The 21,088-nt window shown below is 34.5% G+C and overlaps 1 protein-coding gene across 1 annotated transcript in view; it reads left to right on the forward strand.

Moving 5' to 3' along the window:
- Nucleotides 1-19,967, forward strand: part of LOC122427763 (decorin) — a 32,812-nt gene extending 12,845 nt beyond the window's left edge. The window contains exons 4-8 of the mRNA XM_043447440.1: nt 5,941-6,154; nt 6,960-7,073; nt 11,403-11,496; nt 15,138-15,276; nt 19,572-19,967. Of these exons, the coding sequence (XP_043303375.1) occupies nt 5,941-6,154; nt 6,960-7,073; nt 11,403-11,496; nt 15,138-15,276; nt 19,572-19,766 (756 nt within the window). The 3' untranslated portion in view covers nt 19,767-19,967. The remainder of the gene's footprint in view (nt 1-5,940; nt 6,155-6,959; nt 7,074-11,402; nt 11,497-15,137; nt 15,277-19,571) is intronic.
- Nucleotides 19,968-21,088: the final 1,121 nt, after the last annotated feature.

Here is a 21,088-nt window from a genome sequence, read left to right on the forward strand (position 1 = left end):
AGCAACGCCTATGTAGCTTTAGTATCGGCTTTCTAAAAGATACATTATATCTTAATCTTCTCACATTTCACTGATAAAAATCTCTCTCTTTCCAATATCTTTCCAGAACTTATTTCAACAGTGGAACAAAATGGACTGATCTTAGTTTATTTCATTGTTCTGTTTTCTTTAGGAGGCTCAAGAGACATGGGTTTGATCCCTGGATTGGGAAAATCCCCTGGAGGAGGGCATGGCAACCCACTCCAGTATTCTTGCCTGGAGCATTCCATGGACAAAGAAGCCTGGCAGGCTGATTCTGTCCACGGGGTCACTAAGAGTCGAACACAACTGACCGACTGAGCATGCACGTGCTGAATTCTTATCTGTATCTGTGTGTGTATTCTGATTTTTCACTTACCTCTAGTCTATTATAAGGTAACACAGTCTACCAGTCAGGATTCCAACAGAAAAGGGATGTCACGATCAAGACACTATGTACTTATCAACCTTGGAACAGCCAAGATGAGAAAAGCAACATTTACCCAGTAGGAGAAAATTTATCAGATTTTAAAAAGGAAGCAAAGAATTTTTCCTTGACATTTTAAGATTGCTCATGAAACAGTTAATAAACATAATAGCACATAATAAAATGACATCTTCAAATTACTGAAGTAATATAGGCACATTATGATATAAGTAGTGAATATTGTGGGCACTAATGATGAGAAAAAAAGAGACATGTTCCTACATCAGGTTATCCAGATAGTGTTTTGAGATAATATGAGACAAAAGGGTCATAGAGGATTAGCAGAATTTTGAAAGGAAGAGAAGAGAGTTTTCTGTGCAAGAGGAAGGAAAGGCAGAAGAAAATGATCAAGAGACAAGAATAGAAGATGGCTAAAGTGAAAGATACAGACTCCAAAATAGTGGGAGCTGAGGCCTGAGCTGGAGATGAACCCTGGACCAGTGGGATCCTTCTCCACTGACAGGACACAGGGCATGGGACTCTACTCACCTTCCTCTATTTCCATGTTCTGATTTCACTGGGAGTGAGCTGATGGAGATGCCAACAAAGTTTGTTAGTGATTATTTAAACCAACTATTGAACAAGTTAAAAGAAGCAATAATTAAAAAATGAATATATTAGCTTCAATCAACAAAAATATAAAATGCTTCATTTTATTTGCATAAATTTACCCTCAAGCTACTTTTTAAGAAAGGAAAAGTCTCTTGATCTCAACTTCCTCTTTGTTTAAATATTATCTCAAAAGTTTGTTTAAACTCCTCATACCTTAAATAAGAGATACCTAGCTCTGTGACCTGCTCACTAAATCTGATGTTTGTAATAATGTGTTCTTTCTTTGCCTGATCCCCTCCTAAGTATGTTTTTAGGCAATTTATCATCTTGGCAATCCCTTTCTTTCTAATTTAAAGTAAATACTGAAAGAAGAGAGAGAGTTTATTAGAGCTTCTAAACATTTAGAGGATGTTAAACAGCTATTTTTCTCTTACTCTTTCATTCATGATCATTTCTATCCTTGTTATTATGCAAATAAACATCGTAATTTTAGCAAGGAAAGCCACCCTTGAATGAGAAGGGAGAGAAATAAAAATTTACCAAGGATTAAAATGGAAAGGATTTAAGAGAAAAATGTTGCTTTATTTCCCTCAGTCAGTTCAGTTGCTCAGTCATGTCCGACTTTGAATTTTTTCAGTTTACAATTGCGCCTCACTATCAGCGGTACGTACTGCTTGAGAGTAGTCATATTCTTATAAATAGCATAAAAATAAGCAATTATTCTATAAAATAATGGAAAGTTAAACATTATAATCCAACATTCTATGTATTTCCTTTGAATTAAAGTTTAGTTGCATTCTTGCTCAGTTGTGTCTGACTCTGCAATCCCATGGGCTGTAGCCCACCAGGCTCCTCTGTCCATGGGATTCTCCAGGCAAGAATAGAAGAGTGGGTTGCCATTTCCTCCTTCAGGGAATCTTCCCAACCCAGTGATCAAATCCGTGTCTCCTGTGTCTTATGTGTTGGCAGGCAGATTCTTTACCATTGAGTCACCTGGGAAATAAATCTAGTAAAAAACTTTTGTTTTAATTAAAGATGAACAAACATTGTCAAGAACTGATAATAGCAAACATTTGTTCTTTTTTTGGATTTAATGGGTAGGTTTTTTTTTTTTTTTTTTGATTGATTGAAAGAGTCTTTAAATTCTACAGTGCTTTAATTTTCAAAAAGCCAAGCACTTTTTTAGTCATTACTATGGGGCTTCCCTGGTGGCTAAGCTGGTAAAGAATCCACCTGCAATGCAGGAGTCCTGAGTTCAATCCCTGGGTTGGGAAGATCACCTGGAGAAGGGGATCCCCTGGCTACCCACTCCAGTATTCTGGCCTGGAGAATTCTATGGACTGTATAGTCCATGGGGTCTGCAAAGAGTCAGACACAACTGAGCGACTTTCACACATACGTACTAAGCACTGTTTCTAAAATCTTATATTCATTAACATTTAATTATTATAATTGTTCTAATGAAGTAGACACTCTAGATAACACCTTAATACAGATGAGGGCACACAGGCACAGTGCGGTTATGCTACTTGCTTATCATCACACAGCAAATAACAGCCAGAGCTTGAGCTCTAAACTCAGGAGCAGTCTGGCTCAAGTCCATGCACTTATAATTGCCTGTAAATATGATAGTAACAATAAAATTCCTTAAAACAATCCCTCGTACAGTATGAGCCCTACATTAGTGGCTTTGGGGAAAGTTGTACATACTATTAAGTTGGATTTCAACACTTTTTCTTTCAATTTTATTGAAATATAATTAATATACAGCACTATATATCTTCACCAGGGATACCCTGATGACTCAGCCAGTAAAGAATCTGCCTGCAATGCAGGAGACCTCGGTTCCATCCCTGGGTTGGGAGGATCCCCTGGAGAAGGAAATAGCAACCCACTTCACTATTCTTGCCTGAGAAATCCATGGGCAGAGGAACCTGGTGGGCTTCAGTCCATAGCGTCGCAAAGAGTCACCTGAGCGACTAACACTTTCATACAACTTCAAGGAGTACAGCATGATAACTTGGCATACATATATTGTGAAGTGATTACCATAGTATGTTTAATTAATATCTATCGTCTCATACAGATATTAGAAAAGAAGAAAAACAAATGTGTTCTTTGTGATGAGAACTCATAGGATTTACTCTCTTAGCAATGTTCAGGCATACCATACAGCAGAGTTCACTATTGTCATTTCATACATTACATTCCCAGTACTTATTGGCCTTAAAACTGGAAGTCTGTACCTTTTGACTACTTTCTTTGATGAAGGTGGTGACAATGCTTTTACTCCTCCTTCACCCTATTTCTATTGCCAGTCACTTTTTCATCACCTCTCCCCTACCTACCAGGCTACATCACTTTTTCTTTAGTTACAAAGAAGTAGGTAGTTCTGATTTTTTGAGCCTGTGCTTCACTTTTAGGTTAAATGGCACTCAGGGCATTTTCTTATCCTCAGGCAACAGTGCCCCTCCTAATTTGGCTTCTCTTAGCCTGTTATCTAAATAATGATAGTCCATTTCTGCTTGTCTTTCTTCTTTTCATCAGCTGATCTCCTGAACAATATACATGGTTTACCTTTGACTCTCTGGTTTATCTGAGCTTTGTCATTAGTCAATGTAATTAGTCCATTTTTTGCCATATCAACATTTGCCATATAATTTTATAAACTATGCTTTCCTAAATACCTATCCCTGTGTATAGAACTAATGTTAGCCATTCTCAGCAGTACTAAATATACATGAGTGACTTTTTTCACATGTGGATCTGTTTTATATGAAACTCTAATTTATACAGGTCTTGGAAAAGAATCTGCCTACAAGGCAAGAAACCTGGGTTCATTTCCTGGGTCGGGAAGATTCCCCGGATAAGGGAATGGCAGCCCACTCCAGGCTTGCCTGAAGAATCCCATGGATAGAAGAGCCTGGCGGGCTAAAGTCCATGGGGTCACCAAGAGTCAGACACAACTGAGCAACTAACAGTTCACTTTATATCATGATGATCAAAACTTGAAGTTTATTTTTCAGTGGAGATTCTTTTTGCTGGACTAGACCTTTTCTACAAACAATGTTATTTGAAAGTTACTTTGCAAGAAAGCAGTCTATATACATGATTGATTTTTTTTAGTCCTTACAACAAGCCCCTGTAGGTGTTATTATTATTTCTGCTTTACTGAAGAAATAACTGGGGACAAATGTCACACCACCTCCAAAATACAGCAGCAGTTATTACTATAGCATACTCGCTAGTAGAGACATTATCTAGTTATTATCTAGTAAAAGAAGCAATATTTTATTACCTGAAATGGCAGGTAATATATCAGCAAGTTGACTCTTCATAATAGGTTTCAACATTCAACATAAAATAAGACATATTTTTCAGATCAGGTTTAATGCATTTAATTACATCAGGCTTTCAGAATTTCCTTTCATGAATGGCAGTTAAGGACGTCCTGTGTTTATAATTAAGCATCCACCATTTTGACTGTTTTTTAATGATGCAAGTCCTCTCTTCTCTCCTCTAGCTCTGGCTTTTACTGATTTTTCTGGACATTTTGCTTATTAATATCAATTTCCTAAGACTTTAACCTTCATTTTTTTTTTAACTTTCTGTAATAGTTACTGAAATTTCCTAGGATTTTATTTTAATCAAACAATTCACCTGTTAGGATTAGTTAAAAAGATTATTAACTTATTATTTGTAATAAGTTTTAATCAAATAATGTGAACTACATGAGAAGGTACATGGGTTATTAAACTAGCTATTACCTTCCAAAAATAGTCTTACATTTTTGAGATGGAAAGTTCCCACTCTTCTATTCCTCTTGTTCCTTTCTTGCCGCTTTACATTTTCACATGTGCCTAAAAACAAACCACAATTGAAAACAGAAGTTTCTTAGATCTTGATAAAATTATTCTAAATTACTTATGATAAGTCAACAAGTTGACATAATGCAGTGTGGTCCGTATACACATAGATCATTGGAAGATAATGGAGGTAGTCCAAAAGTAGGTGTAGCAGTATCTATAGTATAACAATAATGGATTACAAGTAATTTCCTACATTAGGAGAACTTAGAAACACACATTTTAAAATAACAAAAAATTAACATATTTGACTACATAAAACCATTATGTGCAAAATGAGCAAAAGCAGAAGGAAAATATAATGTATCCATAAATCATTTTTTAAAATACATTAAACATTAAGAAAAGTGAGAAGTTTTGTGACCAAGCAACCCTTTTCCTCCAAAAAATAAAGTAAATGGTAGCAAAAGAAAAGGAAATTTCTTTAACCTCTCAAGAGACAAGGTAATGCAAAGTAAAGCAATGAGCTACAACATTATGTGTTGATTTGCAAACTTTTGGAAAATGATTATATCACATTCTGCGAGGCTATGGGATAATTTTACTCTCTTGCATTGTTGGTGATGGTATAAATTAGTGCCACCATTTTGTAGTGGATTCCATGACAACAGCCAATGAAGATGGACTATAGGTTGAAAAGCTGACTGGAGAATGGATGTCTATGGCACTAGATTCCTTCCAGGTGACTCTAGTAATTTCAATATTTTAGAGCATTTATTGTTTAAAAATTAAATATCTGTATCTCTGTATGTATAACCTGCATTTTTTTTTTATTTATTTTTTTTTTTTTGTATAACCTGCATTTTATCAAATTTCTCTCCCCTTTTCTCCTGATGTTCAGATTCTCATGTGCTTTTCAAGTAATCAGATCAGTATAATTTTTTTCCAATTTCTTCTAATTTTTCAGACTTCTCTGCTAGTCCCACAAATGGAATGAAATTACACACTTGCTTGACATACATATTTATGTGTGGAAGGTTCTGGAATTAAGATGTTCCTTTTGTTCACTATCTACAGACACTGATTCTCATCAACAACAAAATTAGCAAAATCAGCCCTGGGGCATTTGCCCCTTTGGTGAAATTGGAACGACTTTATCTGTCCAAGAATCAGCTGAAGGAATTGCCAGAGAAAATGCCCAAAACTCTTCAGGAGCTGCGTGTCCACGAGAACGAGATCACCAAAGTGCGAAAGTCTGTGTTCAATGGATTGAACCAGATGATCGTCGTAGGTACAGATATTCTTATAGCTCTAAAACCAGGATTCAAGGTTCACCTTAAGAGATTACAAGTAAGCTTTAGCTACAGGAAGGTAAATTAGCTAGAATTTACAGCTCTTAAAGCATGTAGAAATAACAGTAGCTAGGCCAGGAGAAATGGGTATTGAATCTGTGCCTTACAAAATTTTTATTCTTGAACTTGAGGATCTGAAAATGTAGGAAGAAGTCTCTAGGGCTGATGCTATACTACCTACTGCAGGCCCAGGATGCAGGATGGAATTAAGCTGTGCTTAATTAGAGATATTTGGAGAATACCTTTACATTATTAGAATTTATTCTAGTCTGAACATCTATAAATCGTTTGCTTTAAATAATGTGTTCTAATGTTTTTCTCTATGTGTGGTAAAATATTTGTCATATTGTAATTGGCTTACAAAATGCTAGATTCATATCATTTAACAGTATTTTACTATATCTTAGTAATTGCCCTATAACAAGTGTGATTTATAAACACTCACTTTTGTTGATTTCTAGGCAAACCTGTGTATGGACCTTAAGTAATTTTGTTGTTATTGTTTTTTATATTATTACTTTTTCCTAAATCATTTTTGTTGATGTTATTGTTTTTGGTTGTTTTAATAAGGGAAACTTTTACCACATTTTGCCATCCCTTTGAGACACAAGCCCTTTACTTTCTCTTTTGTATTTTCATTCAAGTTGTTACTGATCCAAGTTTTTCTTGTTGAGCGGACACTACTCTGGCTTGCAATTTCCTTAGGTTGTCCTCTAAAAGTTTTGCACTTAATTGCATTTGTAGAACTTGGCACCAACCCACTGAAGAGCTCAGGCATTGAAAATGGAGCCTTTCAGGGAATGAAGAAGCTCTCCTACATCCGCATTGCTGACACTAATATAACCACCATCCCTCAAGGTGATGAAAATTCTTTTTTTTTAATATATTTTGTTGATTTGATATTCTTTTTTTAAAAAAATCAATTTATTTATTTTGACTGGAAGCTAATTACTTTATAATATTGTAGTGGTTTTTGCCATACATTGACTTGAATCAGCCATGGGTCTTCAAAGCAATTTGAATATCTAAATCCAAAAGCTTTGGCACTAAAAAAAAAAAAAAAAAAGGCTTTGAAAATTTGAATGGTGACTCAAGTGGCCAACATTATTTCTAGTAAATTCTCTATCCCTTGAAGTATTCCAGTAAAACTAGCTGGCCACAGGGCCATCCAGGCTGATTGTAGAGATGGCTAGACTCTTTTAGCTATAAAGATACTTACATCTAATGTAAGATGCAAGTTAACACACAATGATTTTAAATTATAGAACTGTGATATCATAAAGAAAAGATTACAGTTATTTTAAAAAAAACAGATTGCTTTTGTAGTACTTTGTTTTAAAAAATGATACCATGGAAGAACATCTGAAATTGAGCCAATTTTTACTTTGAGTCTCTAATCCCATAGTGAATTCCATTGCATTTTAGGACATTCTAGTCATTACTATCTTAATAACAGGATCTAAAATGGTCACGCTCTTTTAAGAGTGGTGGTTGTATGTTGTAAAGAGTGTGGATTTTGGAGTCTGCTTGAGTTCAGACTGTCACTATTTGGCTGTATGATCTTGGACAAGTTATTCACCATCTATGACACATTTGTAAAATCTGTAAAGTGGTAATAATATAATAATCCACTTCATTGGATTGTTTTAAAATTAAATACATAGAAAAATATCTGGCCTGTAAATAAGTAGTGGGTAACTGTTACCTTCTATTATTCATTAAAAGTATTTTAAACACTCATTTAGCTTAGGCAAAGTATAAGCATGGAGACAGGGCAGTGAATAGGATATATAGGCCTGCCTTCAAGAAGCTTATTGCCGAGAGCAAAGCCAGGCAAGTAAACAGCAATCATCACACAGTCACAGGGTTAAGTTCACCATTCTAAGGTTTAGTCAGGAGAGGTTTTTAAGCCAACAAATCAGCAAAAATAAGTTTCTCTAATTTTCACATTTTTCTGGTCCCTGGTATTTCAGTCACACAAAACCACCTCTGTATTCTCCAATTTTCCCCTCAACCTGGCCTTTCCTCAGTTTAGATGTCTTGTTCTTGAATTGATAAAAAATACAGGTTACTTGCCCACAGGAAACAATTATCCTTTATTGTGCTTCTACTGAAATTTCAGGTCTAGAGAGTACTTAGTCCATAGGATGGTTCTTACTACCCCTTGCCCTCTCTATAATATTTTTGCTACAAAGCATTTTTGATGCCCATTGATAGCAACTACTGGTATAGATGATAGATAGATGATAGATCAATAGACAGATGATAGACAGATAGATGAGAGGAGATTGATTTATAGTTCACACAGTACTTTCATATTGAGTCTCTGATTTGTTACATGGTAATAGGTAATTTTTACATCACCAGTGCAGGGATTTTATGTTTGTAAATGTATTTTAATTTACACTTACAATAGTACATTTTATTATACACACACACACACACACACATATATTCTCTAAAGCCTTAGAGCTATAGGAGGTAAAGTATAAAGTAGCTGGAATTTAAAGTCCAGGTATTTTTTATTACTTCATGCTACCAGATGACTTGCATTAAAGCACATTCTTTGATTTTGCTGTACTTCTAATTACATCTCCTAAATATATTTCAGTAACACATTTCATCACCTAGTGATCAGTTTTCCTTGATTTCTTATATCTATTTATTATGCTAGGTGCTCTTTTCTCATCTTCTCTACTTACTTTTATTTACTAAACTCTTAATAGAATTAAAATCATAATAACTCAGTTTTATTAAGCACTTGTGCCAAATGCTTTCCATGAATTCTGTTATGTTATTCCAAATGCTTTTCTTGGCTTCTGTTATATGAATCACACCTGTCTAATAATTGAGAAAGATAAACTGAAAGACATAAAGTGAACTGTGACCAAAGCCTCCAAGCTAGGCAGTGGCACAGCTGGGTTGTGCTGGGCTGATGCCATAGCTCGTGTGTTTGACCATTTCATTCTGCTGCCTTCTTAGGTCCTTCTGCCTGTGCATATCTATACCTATGTCATGTATGAGTCTACCTTTCCTAGGCTGGTACCGTTATGCCTGAACGTAGCCTCTTGCCAGGAGTCTTAATTTCCACGTGTTATCTCCAATCACTGAGTGATGTCAAAAGGCAGTGGGGTAGAGTAGAGAGATTTTAAGTTCACACTCTGAAGTTAGACCTACCTGGGAGAGAGGATTGACTCAGTCGTTTAGTTATCCCATGACTTCAGGCTTATTACTCCACATTTCTAAAACCTCAGTTTTGCTACATAAAATGGTGGTATTAAAGACACCTCTTATAGAATATTTGTGAGGATTAATAAATATAAATAAGACTTGTACATACACAGTATCTGGCCCAAAGTAAGCTCTCAATATATTTTATCTTAAAAATGGAAAAGAGAAAGAGGAAAACAGTAACAGGTGTAGAATCTTTGGCTAAATGCTACTGTGGGAGAGACTAATGATGTTCTTTATAAATTTGGATCTCTCTATCCTCCTATTACAAACTTCTCTTTCACAGTGAAACTTACCATAACTTTCCTTTTGGGAAACTGATGTCCCCAAAGGGAAGACACTTAGAAATGAGGTAAGAATGAGGGATGTGATGATAATTGTTGTTCCAGAGATACTACATTTTTTAAAACACCTTTTCATAGTGACAGGGAAGAAAGGATGTACATTCGCTGTTTTGCTATATACTCACTTGCTTTATTTATGTGAGTATTTTTAAAAATCCACATTTATATATTCTGAGACTAAAGTGATTGAAATCCCTTAGACCTTATTGACTGTGATTTCCTGACATTTACCTGCAAGAATCATGCCACTGTTATTTCATTTTCTTCAGTGAAGAGCATGTTATTCTCTTTGGCCATCTGGGAGCATACCACAGTCCCCACTTATTATCTAGATAATCTACGAAATGGGTAACTGTGAATCTCTGTTTCTTCATCAATGAATCAGAATTAATGAAAAATAATTTATATATTGAAAAAACTTACATGAGCTAGGTTAGGAAAATGCTAATATCAGTGTTCAGCACACAACAGACAGTAAACAGAAGTCCCTTTCTTTGGTATCTCCCACACAAATCATACTACTGTTGAGAAATTAATAGTCATTTTCAAATCAAATATGGAATAAACTTTTACATTAAATAAAATGTCTTGACTGAGTTCAATGGGATGTAGTGAAAATTTCAAGCCAAACATAACCTGTGATTTTCCAATTTTATTCATTATAAACAACCAACCCTATCTGCTAAGCAGATGTTAGTTCTCCATGTAACCAATTTGCTGTTTTCTTTGTAGTTGTTGCTGTCCTTGTAAATGGAACAATATGTAGGTTTTTAAAAACGGTATAAAAACATAATAGATTCTCAGATGGCAAGAGGAAATGAAAATATAGTATTTAAACTTTTATACTTACATTACTACATTTTTAGAGGTCATAGACATTCAGGAGGTACTATCCAGAGGTTTAGTTGGTGCATTGGATTTCAAATTATTTCCCCAGGTGTCCTACATATGGCAGATCACTTGATTATAGGACTCTGTACTCCTCTAGTATAAAGAAACAGTCTTAATTTAAAAGGATCAAGTAAGCTCTTTCTACACATCATGTTGCAGAAACATTTGATGTTTTTATGGAAAAATTGATTAAAACTAAAGCCAACACAGTATATAAGAGTTATTAATGAATCTCAGTAATGAAATACATGATTAAGTTTGTTTATATTTAAGTTTGAACTTATCCATAATTACTTATTTATACTTCAAATGCCAAAAGCTTCATTTTAGAGTCATTATCCTTTGTCAATGGCAGTGTGAATCCGTTAACAAAGGTGTGAGAAACTAATGAGATTCAAAGTTTGACTTCACTTCTACAACTATATCGGCAGTGCCTAGGACAAAAATCTACTTCATGGTAATCGACTACATAGCAAACAGTTTGTTAAAATCAATTTAGGAAAAAAGTAGAAATGGCTTGTACTACTTCTGAAAACATGTATTATTGTAAAAGGGATGAAGGAAAAAGATGAAAAGCAAAACTGATGAGTAAGATGCAAAGCAAATCCTTTTAAACTGAATGTCTTTTGGAAAATTGATGACATGTGTCTGCATTAAGTCTTCATACATTCTCTAATTATATTTCTCTGCTAATTTAACTTCCTGTATTTCCATATTGCAGGTCTCCCTCCTTCCCTTACTGAATTACATCTCGATGGCAACAAAATCACCAAAGTTGATGCAGCTAGCCTGAAAGGACTGAATAATTTGGCTAAGTAATAATGTTATTTCATAATATTCTATCAGTGAAATGGATCAGTATATCAGTGCCTTTATGCTCGGAATTATAAGCATGATGATTGATTTTTGGCCTGTACCACAATTTTTGTTTTTGTTACTAATAACCACAAACTTCAGCTTTGCTGAATTATTATAAAAAAAAAAAAACTAATGAAATAGTGTACTTATCATAAGTCCACTAATATCAGCCTTATATTTTATGAATACCATACTGTTTTTAGATTAAGCTATATCATATGTACCTAGTATTTGGTTAAATCAGTATTCTCATTCAATATGTTCTAACTTGATTGTATCAAACAGAAGTCTAAGTAATTATAACAGAGTATTCAGAATTTGAAAATATATTAAAATGAAAGCTACCAGGACATGAAAATATTGGGCATTTTACAGCATGTATCAGAATACATATCATGTGATTTTTTTAACTCCTGTTACCTGAAGAGTTTAAAATGTCTCTCTGGACATTAAATATACTCTCAAAAAAATTTTTTTTCTGATCCTTCTAAACTTTTTTTCTTTATAGATGATCATTAATGCCCATTCTGCTTTCTAACCTAATTTCAATTTTTTTTAATATTTGTAATCTGGCGAAGCTGTAAAAAGAGAGTGTTGGCAGACCCTTTCAGCTGTCTTCATGAGCAGCCTGCTCCTGACTCACATGTACTGCTGAATGTCCTTGCTGAGAAGCACAGTGTTACGCCAAATTGGCTCACTCCTTTTTTTGCACATAAATTTCACCGTGGATAAGTAAATACAAAGCATATCATTTATCTTTAAGAAATACATAAAAGCAGATGCATATATAGTGCAGTTTTCCCCTGTTTCTGCGGGTATTCCCCAGTGACCCAGGGGAGCGTGAGGGATGAAGGTATTAAATGCATGTAACTGTAGCTGCAATATGTAACCCTGGTGCCTCAAATGATAAGACACCCATTATCTAAAGCAATTTTAATTAGTCTCTAATGGAGAAAATAATATTCAAAATAGTGTTGCCTACCTTTGTATGTTGATTAGGCCTCTCTAGCTAGAGAGAATTGTAGGTGATGAGTTGCATTTCTCACTGTGTAGAAGTGTCTTTAGGACAGCTATTATATTTGGATTATTATCAGTAGTATTAGGAGGAGTATAAGTATCAGGGATTGGAAATAGTATAAAATTCTAAATGTGGTAAATCATTCATAATATTGTGCCATTTTAGAAAAGTAAGTTTATTTTGTACTGAAAGTGATATGGAGACTTTAAGATTCCACACTTCAAAATTAACATCACATACTTTTTATCAAACAGAAGCATAAAGAGCTAATAAACTTTAAGAAGGTCAATAGAAATGAAGATTTTTGTTTAAAAGGATGTGAATTCCAGTCATTAAATTAGAGAAAATTGCCTCACTGGCCAAGCAAACTTTCTCAGTTCTTGAATTGATTAAATACATTTCTGTTTGGAATCAAGTTCAGAAAAGTCTACCTCGTAAACCATCAAATCCTTATGTTGTTTGCTGCTCCCTGATTCTGGAATATGAGAGGTACATTGGTGCTGAAAATCAAAACTGTGAAAAGGAGAAAAAGGCAGCCACTAATCTCAGAACACTGTTGCAGGGCAAATATTCCCATTAGTTATTAAGATCAAGAGAAAATCCTGTATGTCCCTCTGCAAGAATACAAAGTGATTTTCAGGCAAACTTCCCTTTTCTTATTAAGCATATATACCATATTCTCTCCTAATAGGTGGAATTTTCTTTGATGGAAAGAATCATGGTTTTTGAGCTATGTCTCCTCTGCCCTCACAAGCCTAGAACAAAAGTCTTTAACATAATAGGTCCTAGAAAACATTTGATGAGTGAATATAAATTAATCATTGAAAATGTAGTTTCCTTCAATTAGATTATTAGGAATATTATATTCTAAGAAATGTATTAGTCGAAATTGGATATGAGACTTCAAGTGCTATAAGAACTAGGAGTCAAGGTTCTGAAATAGAAAAGGAAAGACCAGAAAGAAGAGATGATAGTTTAAGATTGAGGGAAAGACAAGATATTATGAGACAAGGTGCCAGGCTGATAATCAACAAGTAAGGCAAGCCACCTGTGTTATTAAGAGCCTAAAATCAGTACATTTTAATCTCAGTTATTTCAAATACCAAGTCATGATGAAAACTGGGAGACTTTGGTTACCAAAAGTGAAAGTCGCTCAGTCATGTCCAACTCTTTGCGGATCCCATGGACTCTTCAGTCCATGGAATTCTCCAGGCCAGAATACTGGAGTGGATAGCAGTTCCTTTCTCCAGGGGATCTTCCCAACCCAGGGATCAAACCCAGGTCTCCTGCATTGCAGGCAGATTCTTTACCAGCGGAGCCATGAGGGAAGCCCTAAGCCAACATCTGAATCCCAAAAGGGCTCAAAAATCTCAACTCACTGAAGGCAAGCAGGAATCAATTTTCAAAAAGGGCCAAGTCTTTTTCACTAAATTTGAAGGAATTCAAGAGATTCTTCTGCTTTCTTTGCCTTAGAGCTTCCTGGTTCTCTTCCACCTGTTTATTGCCTCATCTCTCTCTGCCCTTTTGGATTGACAGCACCCTGGTTATGACAGACACTTATTCCGAGAATTTTGGGAACAGTAGTTCTGTCTTCAAGTCAGCTTCTTCCGAGTTTTGAATCTGATTTAGTGTGAGGGAGGGCTTCCGTGGTGGCTTAGTGGTAAAGAATCTGCCTCCAATGTAGGAGCCACAGGTTCAAACCCTGGGTCTTGAAGATCCCCTGGAGAAGGGCATAGCAACCCACTCCAGTATTTTAGCCTGGAGAGTCCCATAGACAGAAGAGCCCAGCAGGCTCCAGTCTATAGGGTTGCAGAGAATCGAACATGAGTGAAGTGACCTAGGACGCACTGTGAGGGAACATCAAAGCTGCAGATTCTCACTTGTTAAACACTTAGTGAAAAAAATGCAACCCAGAACCTTGTATGAAAAATGGAAGAGGAGGCAAGATCAAGGTCAGAGATCAGGGCTCTAGGGGTCATAGCTCAGAGATCAGGGTCAGAAGCCAGGAATATTGACACCAGGCATATTCTGACAGTAACAGATTGTCATTGATAGACTCTTTCAAACACATCTTCTGTTAAGCTTTCTGGCAGGTAGATTTATTGACATTACAAACCTTCACTTTTTATTTACAACAAATAAATTTGTACAATAAATAGACAATTGCTTGATTTACAAAGTGACCAAGATAGTAATAGTGTCCCTTTCATTTCACCTCAGTTGAGTTAACTGCATTCATTATACAATCAACTCTTGATCACATCAAGCTCTGTGTTAGTACTAGATATACAAGGCAGTCACTTTTCTCAAAGCAAGACACACAAGTACACAGTCCCCTGAGTACAAGAGGGTGACAACTAGATGCTATATGTATCTGCTCATATAGCAGATACAGATTTAACTGTATCTGAGATGGAACCTTAAGAACAAATGGGCTCTATCCAAGCTCAGATAGTTTGAAAAAAATCACATTAGGCAGAGGTGACAGTAAGTACAAAAACAAAACCAAAAAAATGCCTTTCCTATTGTAAGAAAGCATCCACGTGCAGTGGATCCATTCATTTCTGTTTTCTGTTGCAGGTTGGGACTGAGTTTCAACAGCATCTCTGCTGTTGACAATGGCTCTTTGGCCAACACTCCTCATTTGAGGGAACTTCATTTGAACAACAACAAGCTTGTCAAAGTGCCTGGTGGGCTGGCCGATCACAAGTACATCCAGGTAATATAAAGCCACTAACTATTGTGAGGAATATCTAGGGAGCAAATCATCCCTACTGGGATGCCTGGAGGCAGGAAGTTCTGCTTAGAAATGTTTTTGCAGAGAGACATTTTTAATGTTTCTACATGAATTTTCATTCTGGTTCTGTGAGACATATAGGTTTAAATTAGTATTAATTTTTTAAAAATTAGGACTACTACCTTGAACTTACTATAATACTTGCTTCCAGAATGTAATCTTTTTTTTTTTTATGAAGCAGGGTAGTTTCAAGTCACAGATCAGTGTAACAAATACATAGTGGTTAGATATCATCTGCAATCTATAGATATGAAATAAAATAGTAGTTTTAACTTTGAGTTTCAACAGACATCTTGTAGGTCAAAAGACAATGTTTACCTAGCAGTGTGACCGAATTAACTTCATATAAATTATCAGTTATCGTGTATTCTTAAAGATAAGAAGATACGGTTCAGTGGTTCACTATGCTAATAGAGCTTTACAGTTCATAAATCTACAAACGTAAGTCATGCTTATTACTTAAAGTAGTCATAGTGATTTCATATATAATAATATAAGATTTCCATTGTTACCTTGAGGAAATTAAACAAACATGTTATTTAAATTATGTGTTTAAAAAATTATACATACTAAAAGCTCAATATATTGTATCTTACTGCGGTCACAGAGAAAAAATTATGAAACATGACATTTTGAAATCTTTGCTGAATATCAGCAAATTCCATGGACATTTACACAGGGCCCCACATTCAGAAGGACCTTACTCTTAGTTTCCCATTTCTAATTGGCATCCATGTACTCATATTACCTGCATTTCTAGAGGCTCTTAGGGGTTTTACCTACTCTACTTTTCTTTCTATATCCATATAGTCCAAATATTTTTAGTATAATTATGTAATTATCCAACTATCACCGCAATCTAGTTTTAGAATATTTTGATTACCTCCAAATAGGCCTCTTATATATTTATTTCTCATTGTTCTCAACCTCGTCCCCAGGCACAGGGAATCATTCATCTGTTTTCTGTCTCTCTATATTTTTCTTTTCTAGACATTTCTAAATGTAATCATACAATGTGTAGCTTTTGTGGTTGGCTTCTTTCACTTATCAGAGTAATTTTAGGTCACCCATATCACAGCATGTGTCAGTAATTCATTCATTTCTATTGATGAATTGCACTTCATTGTATGGATATACCACAGTTTGTTTTGCTAGTACTACACCTTTTGTTAACTGTAACTTCTGATTGTTTAGAAATTAGAAATGAAGTTCCTCTAACCTTGTTCTTATTCTTCAAAATTTTACCTGTTCCTGTTTCTTTGCATTCCATTCAAGTTTTAGAGCCAGCTTGTTCATTTCTTCTCAAATAGATTGCTAGGGCTTTGATAGAAACTGTGTTGAATCTATAGATCATTCAGGGAAGAATTTTTCTTGTAATAACTTTGAGTCTTCCAATACACTAACATGGAATATCTTTCTATTTTGTCTTTATTTTCTCAAATACAGCAATATTTTGGCATTTTTAATATGCAAATTTTACAATTTATTAAGTTCATTTCTAAATTTTGTATTATTTTTGGTGCTGTTATGGATGGTTTCCCTTAATTTATTTTTTTTTAATTTTATTTTTGAATTTTTTGTTAGTTTATAGAAATTCATTTGATTTTTGTATATCTATCTTCTGTGCTAGTGCTAGTGTCCTGTGCTAAAATTGTTTTTAGTTGTAGTACTTTTAATACATTCCTTTGGATATTCTACATTCAGGATCTTATAATTTGTAAATAAAGAGAATTTTAATTATTCTTTCTTATCTGAATTTTTAAAATTTCTTTTCTTACTTTATTGCATTGGCTAGAATCTATGATACAATGTTGGTAGAAGTGATGAAATCAGACATCTTTGAACACTGGGCTACGTGTGACCTCCAATTTAAAAAAAAAGAAATTAGACATCTTTGTTTGCCCTATTTTACAAGGGCAATCAACCTTTTGTCATTAGGCATGATGTTAGCTATAGGTCTTTTGTAGATGCTCTTTATCAAGTTAAAAATGTTTCCTTTGATTTTTAATTTACTGAAAATTTTTGTCATGAATGTGTGTTTTTTTTTCCAATGTTTTCTTTTTCTGTTGAGATGATCATGTCATTTTGCTTTTATTCCTTTAATATGTTATATTAACTTGATTGATTTCCAGTTAAATAAATTTTACATCCTTGAGAAAAATCATGTTTGGTTTTGACCATGGTGAACTGTCCTTTTATATGTTGTGATATACAATTTCCTAATATTTTGTTAATTTTTTGTCTATATTCATATGTGATATTTTGACTATAGCTTTCTTTTTTGTAATGATTTTTGTCTGGCTGTAAGAAAATATTGACCTCATCTAATGAGTTGGAAATTTAATTTTCTTTTTACACAGACTAACACTTGCTTTATGTCTTAATATTTCCTTCTCTTATTTTAACTATTAGCCATAAACTCTCACCAAGCACCTCTCCTTTCTTCTTAATTATTGTTAAGCAATGGAGACTGTCAAATAACAACAAGAAATTTTCAAAGTTTGAGAATCACATACACACATATACAAACTTTACAGATATTGTTTTGATATTAATATCCCTTGTTTCTGTTTGTGTAAGACATCTATTGTTCTCTTTCTAAACCTTTTCTTAGTCAAGACTCTTCACCAGCATATGAGTACAAATATTCTGGTAGGTGGAACAGTATTTCAAGTCAGTTATTTTAAGGAAGGACCTCATAGATTTTATAGCTTGCTTTAGAAATTATTGCTTTACCATTATATTTTTGCCTTGGTTTTATGATCAATCACTTCTATTCTTCAGAATTCACATATAAATAATGGGACTAAAAACTCATTTCCAAACTTCTTTTTAAGTCTGATATTTAGTTTTGCTAAAAAAAAAAAAATCTATAAACAAATTGCCATTGTATTAAACATAACCATAAAATATATTTTGGAAAAAATTTCTAATGAACTATAATATTATATTCATTGAGTAGAACTTGTAACAGAATACATTTTTGTTAAAAATTTCTACGTTTGCTTATTCCAAATACAGTGAAATTCAAGTATTTCTTAGAGTTTGTGATTTTTAATTCTGATTCTAATACTCTATACCCTCTTATACTTCACTATATTACTTCCTTATTTTAAGTAATTCTTTAAATAATCTATAATTTTATCTTTTTCCTGAAAACATAATATTCAATGTGGGCACAATTTATGAAATAACCATGAAATCATTCATTTATTCATTCAACAAATATTTATTGAACATCTGCTCTGTTGTAGCAGACACCAGAGATATAGTCACAAACAAAGCAGAACAGGTTTCCCGCTTCATAGAGCTTTTATTTTAGAGAAGCAAACCAGACAAAAAGCAAATATAGTGGTCATTGCTCTGAATAAAAATAAATTTAATTGGAACAGCAAATAGCAGAATGGGATAGTCAAGGAAGATTTCTTTGGTAAGGATAAATGAATTACATGAGTCAGAAGCCTGGCAGACATCTTGGAGTTTATGGCAAAAGAAGGATATGGTGTGTGTCAACCTGAGGAGGGACAGTGCTCTAGTTGAAGAGAAGTGAGTAGGTCAGGGGGGTTAGACTGAACAGTGAAGAAAGATGAGCTCAGAGTAGAAGGATGGCCAGATCAAGTAGGATGTGTCAGCCATTGTGAGAACTTTAGATTTTACTCTGCATGAGGTGGGAAGCTGCTGGGGTACTGAGCCAAGATGATATAACTTGCTTACTTTTTAAAATAATAGCTGGAAGGAAGGAAAGCAGGAAGGTAGAAAAGAGAAAGAAAGAACAGACTTCAAGAAAGCAAAAGAGGAAACAGGAAGAACAATCAGGGCAACTTCAACAATTTAGAAGGAGATAATAGTGGTTTTGGGTAAGGTTGTAGGAGTAGATATGGGGAGAAGAACTGGATTACACGTGCATTTTTAAGGTTACACTCGCAGGATTTGTTGATGGTAGCGCAGAAAGTATAAGGCAGGGAGAGTCAAGGAAGATGGCAATGTTTTTAGCCTGAGTCATCTGGAAAGACTGAAATACCATATACCGAGATGAGGAAGACTAAGGAAAGGAAAAACAAGATTAAAAAGAGAGAGAAATCAAACATTTGGTTTGATGAGTATTTAGGTATTTAAACTGAAGGATGAGCATGCTGAAAAGAATTCAGTAGTGTTCACCTGTACAGTCTCTGTATTTTTAGAGAAAAATAACCAGGTGCCATTATTTTGGGTTGCAGGTTGTCTACCTTCACAACAACAATATCTCTGTAATCGGCTCTAACGACTTCTGCCCACCCGGATACAACACCAAAAAGGCTTCTTATTCAGGAGTGAGCCTTTTCAGCAACCCAGTCCAATACTGGGAGATCCAGCCATCTACCTTCCGATGTGTTTACGTGCGTGCTGCCGTTCAGCTTGGAAACTACAAGTAGCTCCCAAGAAAGCCCTCATTTTTATAACCTGGCAAAATCCCATTAATGTCATTGCTCGGAAAAAAAAAAAACAAAAAAAAAGAAAACTAGATACTGGAAGTCTATCTGCAATGTGGATGTTTTTCCCACATGACTTATTATGCATAAAGCCAAATATGCAGTTTAAATAATTGCCTACAATAAAAGATATTTTGCCTGGCATTTTCAGAATCCTTTTTTGAAGCTTATTATTGATGTTAACTGAGCTATTGCAGATATTCTTATTTCACTAAATGTAAAATTTGGAGTAAACAATTTTAGTAGAGCATTTAATTTCCAGAAAGAATCAAATAAAAACGGTATCAATCTTCTGTAACTCATAGGGGGGTTAGCTCCGTTGACATAGTCTAGCAATGTATTCATCCCCATTATTATTGATAAAGCCTCATTTGAGTGTGTGAATTCAATCCAGGCTATGTAAAATTTTTGCTAATGTCATTGTTTTGAAAAAAATAAATTCACAAGTACATTTAAAGTTACTATTGTATAAAGGTGTAATTTTAAATCTTCCCTAAACTCAATCTTCTGAAGAGAGTAGACATTGCTTTCTTGAAAAAAAACAGCACATCTTTTCAAGTTCTCAGGTTTGTATTCTCCCCCTGTCCTTTGATGTTTGTGTATTATAACTTACTTTATCTATGTTAAGTGTTAAGCTGATAAGGCACAAAACTGACTTTTTCTTATTGGTCTAAAAAAAGAATATTTTCAGTTACTGGATACTAAATCAGCTTTAAAACTATGTGTATAATCAATCTGCTCACAAAAACATTTCTGTACTTACCAGCTGTATTAGAAATATTTCCTACATTTAGTTAAACCTTTGGTTTTATAAATTCTTTTGTGTAGAATTTAAAAATAGCTATCAAAGCAGATCATTCAACAAGCCTGAGGAATGGGCTGCTTTACATAGAGTAAATATTTATCAAAAAGTACGTGTATGCTATCAACATCTAACAAGCAAACATATGAGAACACTTTATTTCTTCTATAATCTTGTATGTTTTCTGATTGTAAATACTGCAACCCAAACTGGTTTAACTATGAAGGGGAATACAAAACAGTCTTGCTAGTAGATTAACCTTTAGCAGAGTTTCTCATCAATTCTTTCAGCTTTGCCTTCCTGCATTACGTTTTCAGGCTGGCCTCTCTTACGGCTGCGAAATATGAACTTCCTCCATCACTGCCCCCCAGACAAGAGCATATTAACATAAAGTTCCAGGAAAAGTCATGAGATTGTCTCTCACTATCACATACAAACTTCACAACCCTATAGAGTAAATACA

This window comes from Cervus canadensis, chromosome 25, assembly GCF_019320065.1.
Source record: "Cervus canadensis isolate Bull #8, Minnesota chromosome 25, ASM1932006v1, whole genome shotgun sequence".
Lineage (NCBI taxonomy): Eukaryota > Metazoa > Chordata > Mammalia > Artiodactyla > Cervidae > Cervus > Cervus canadensis.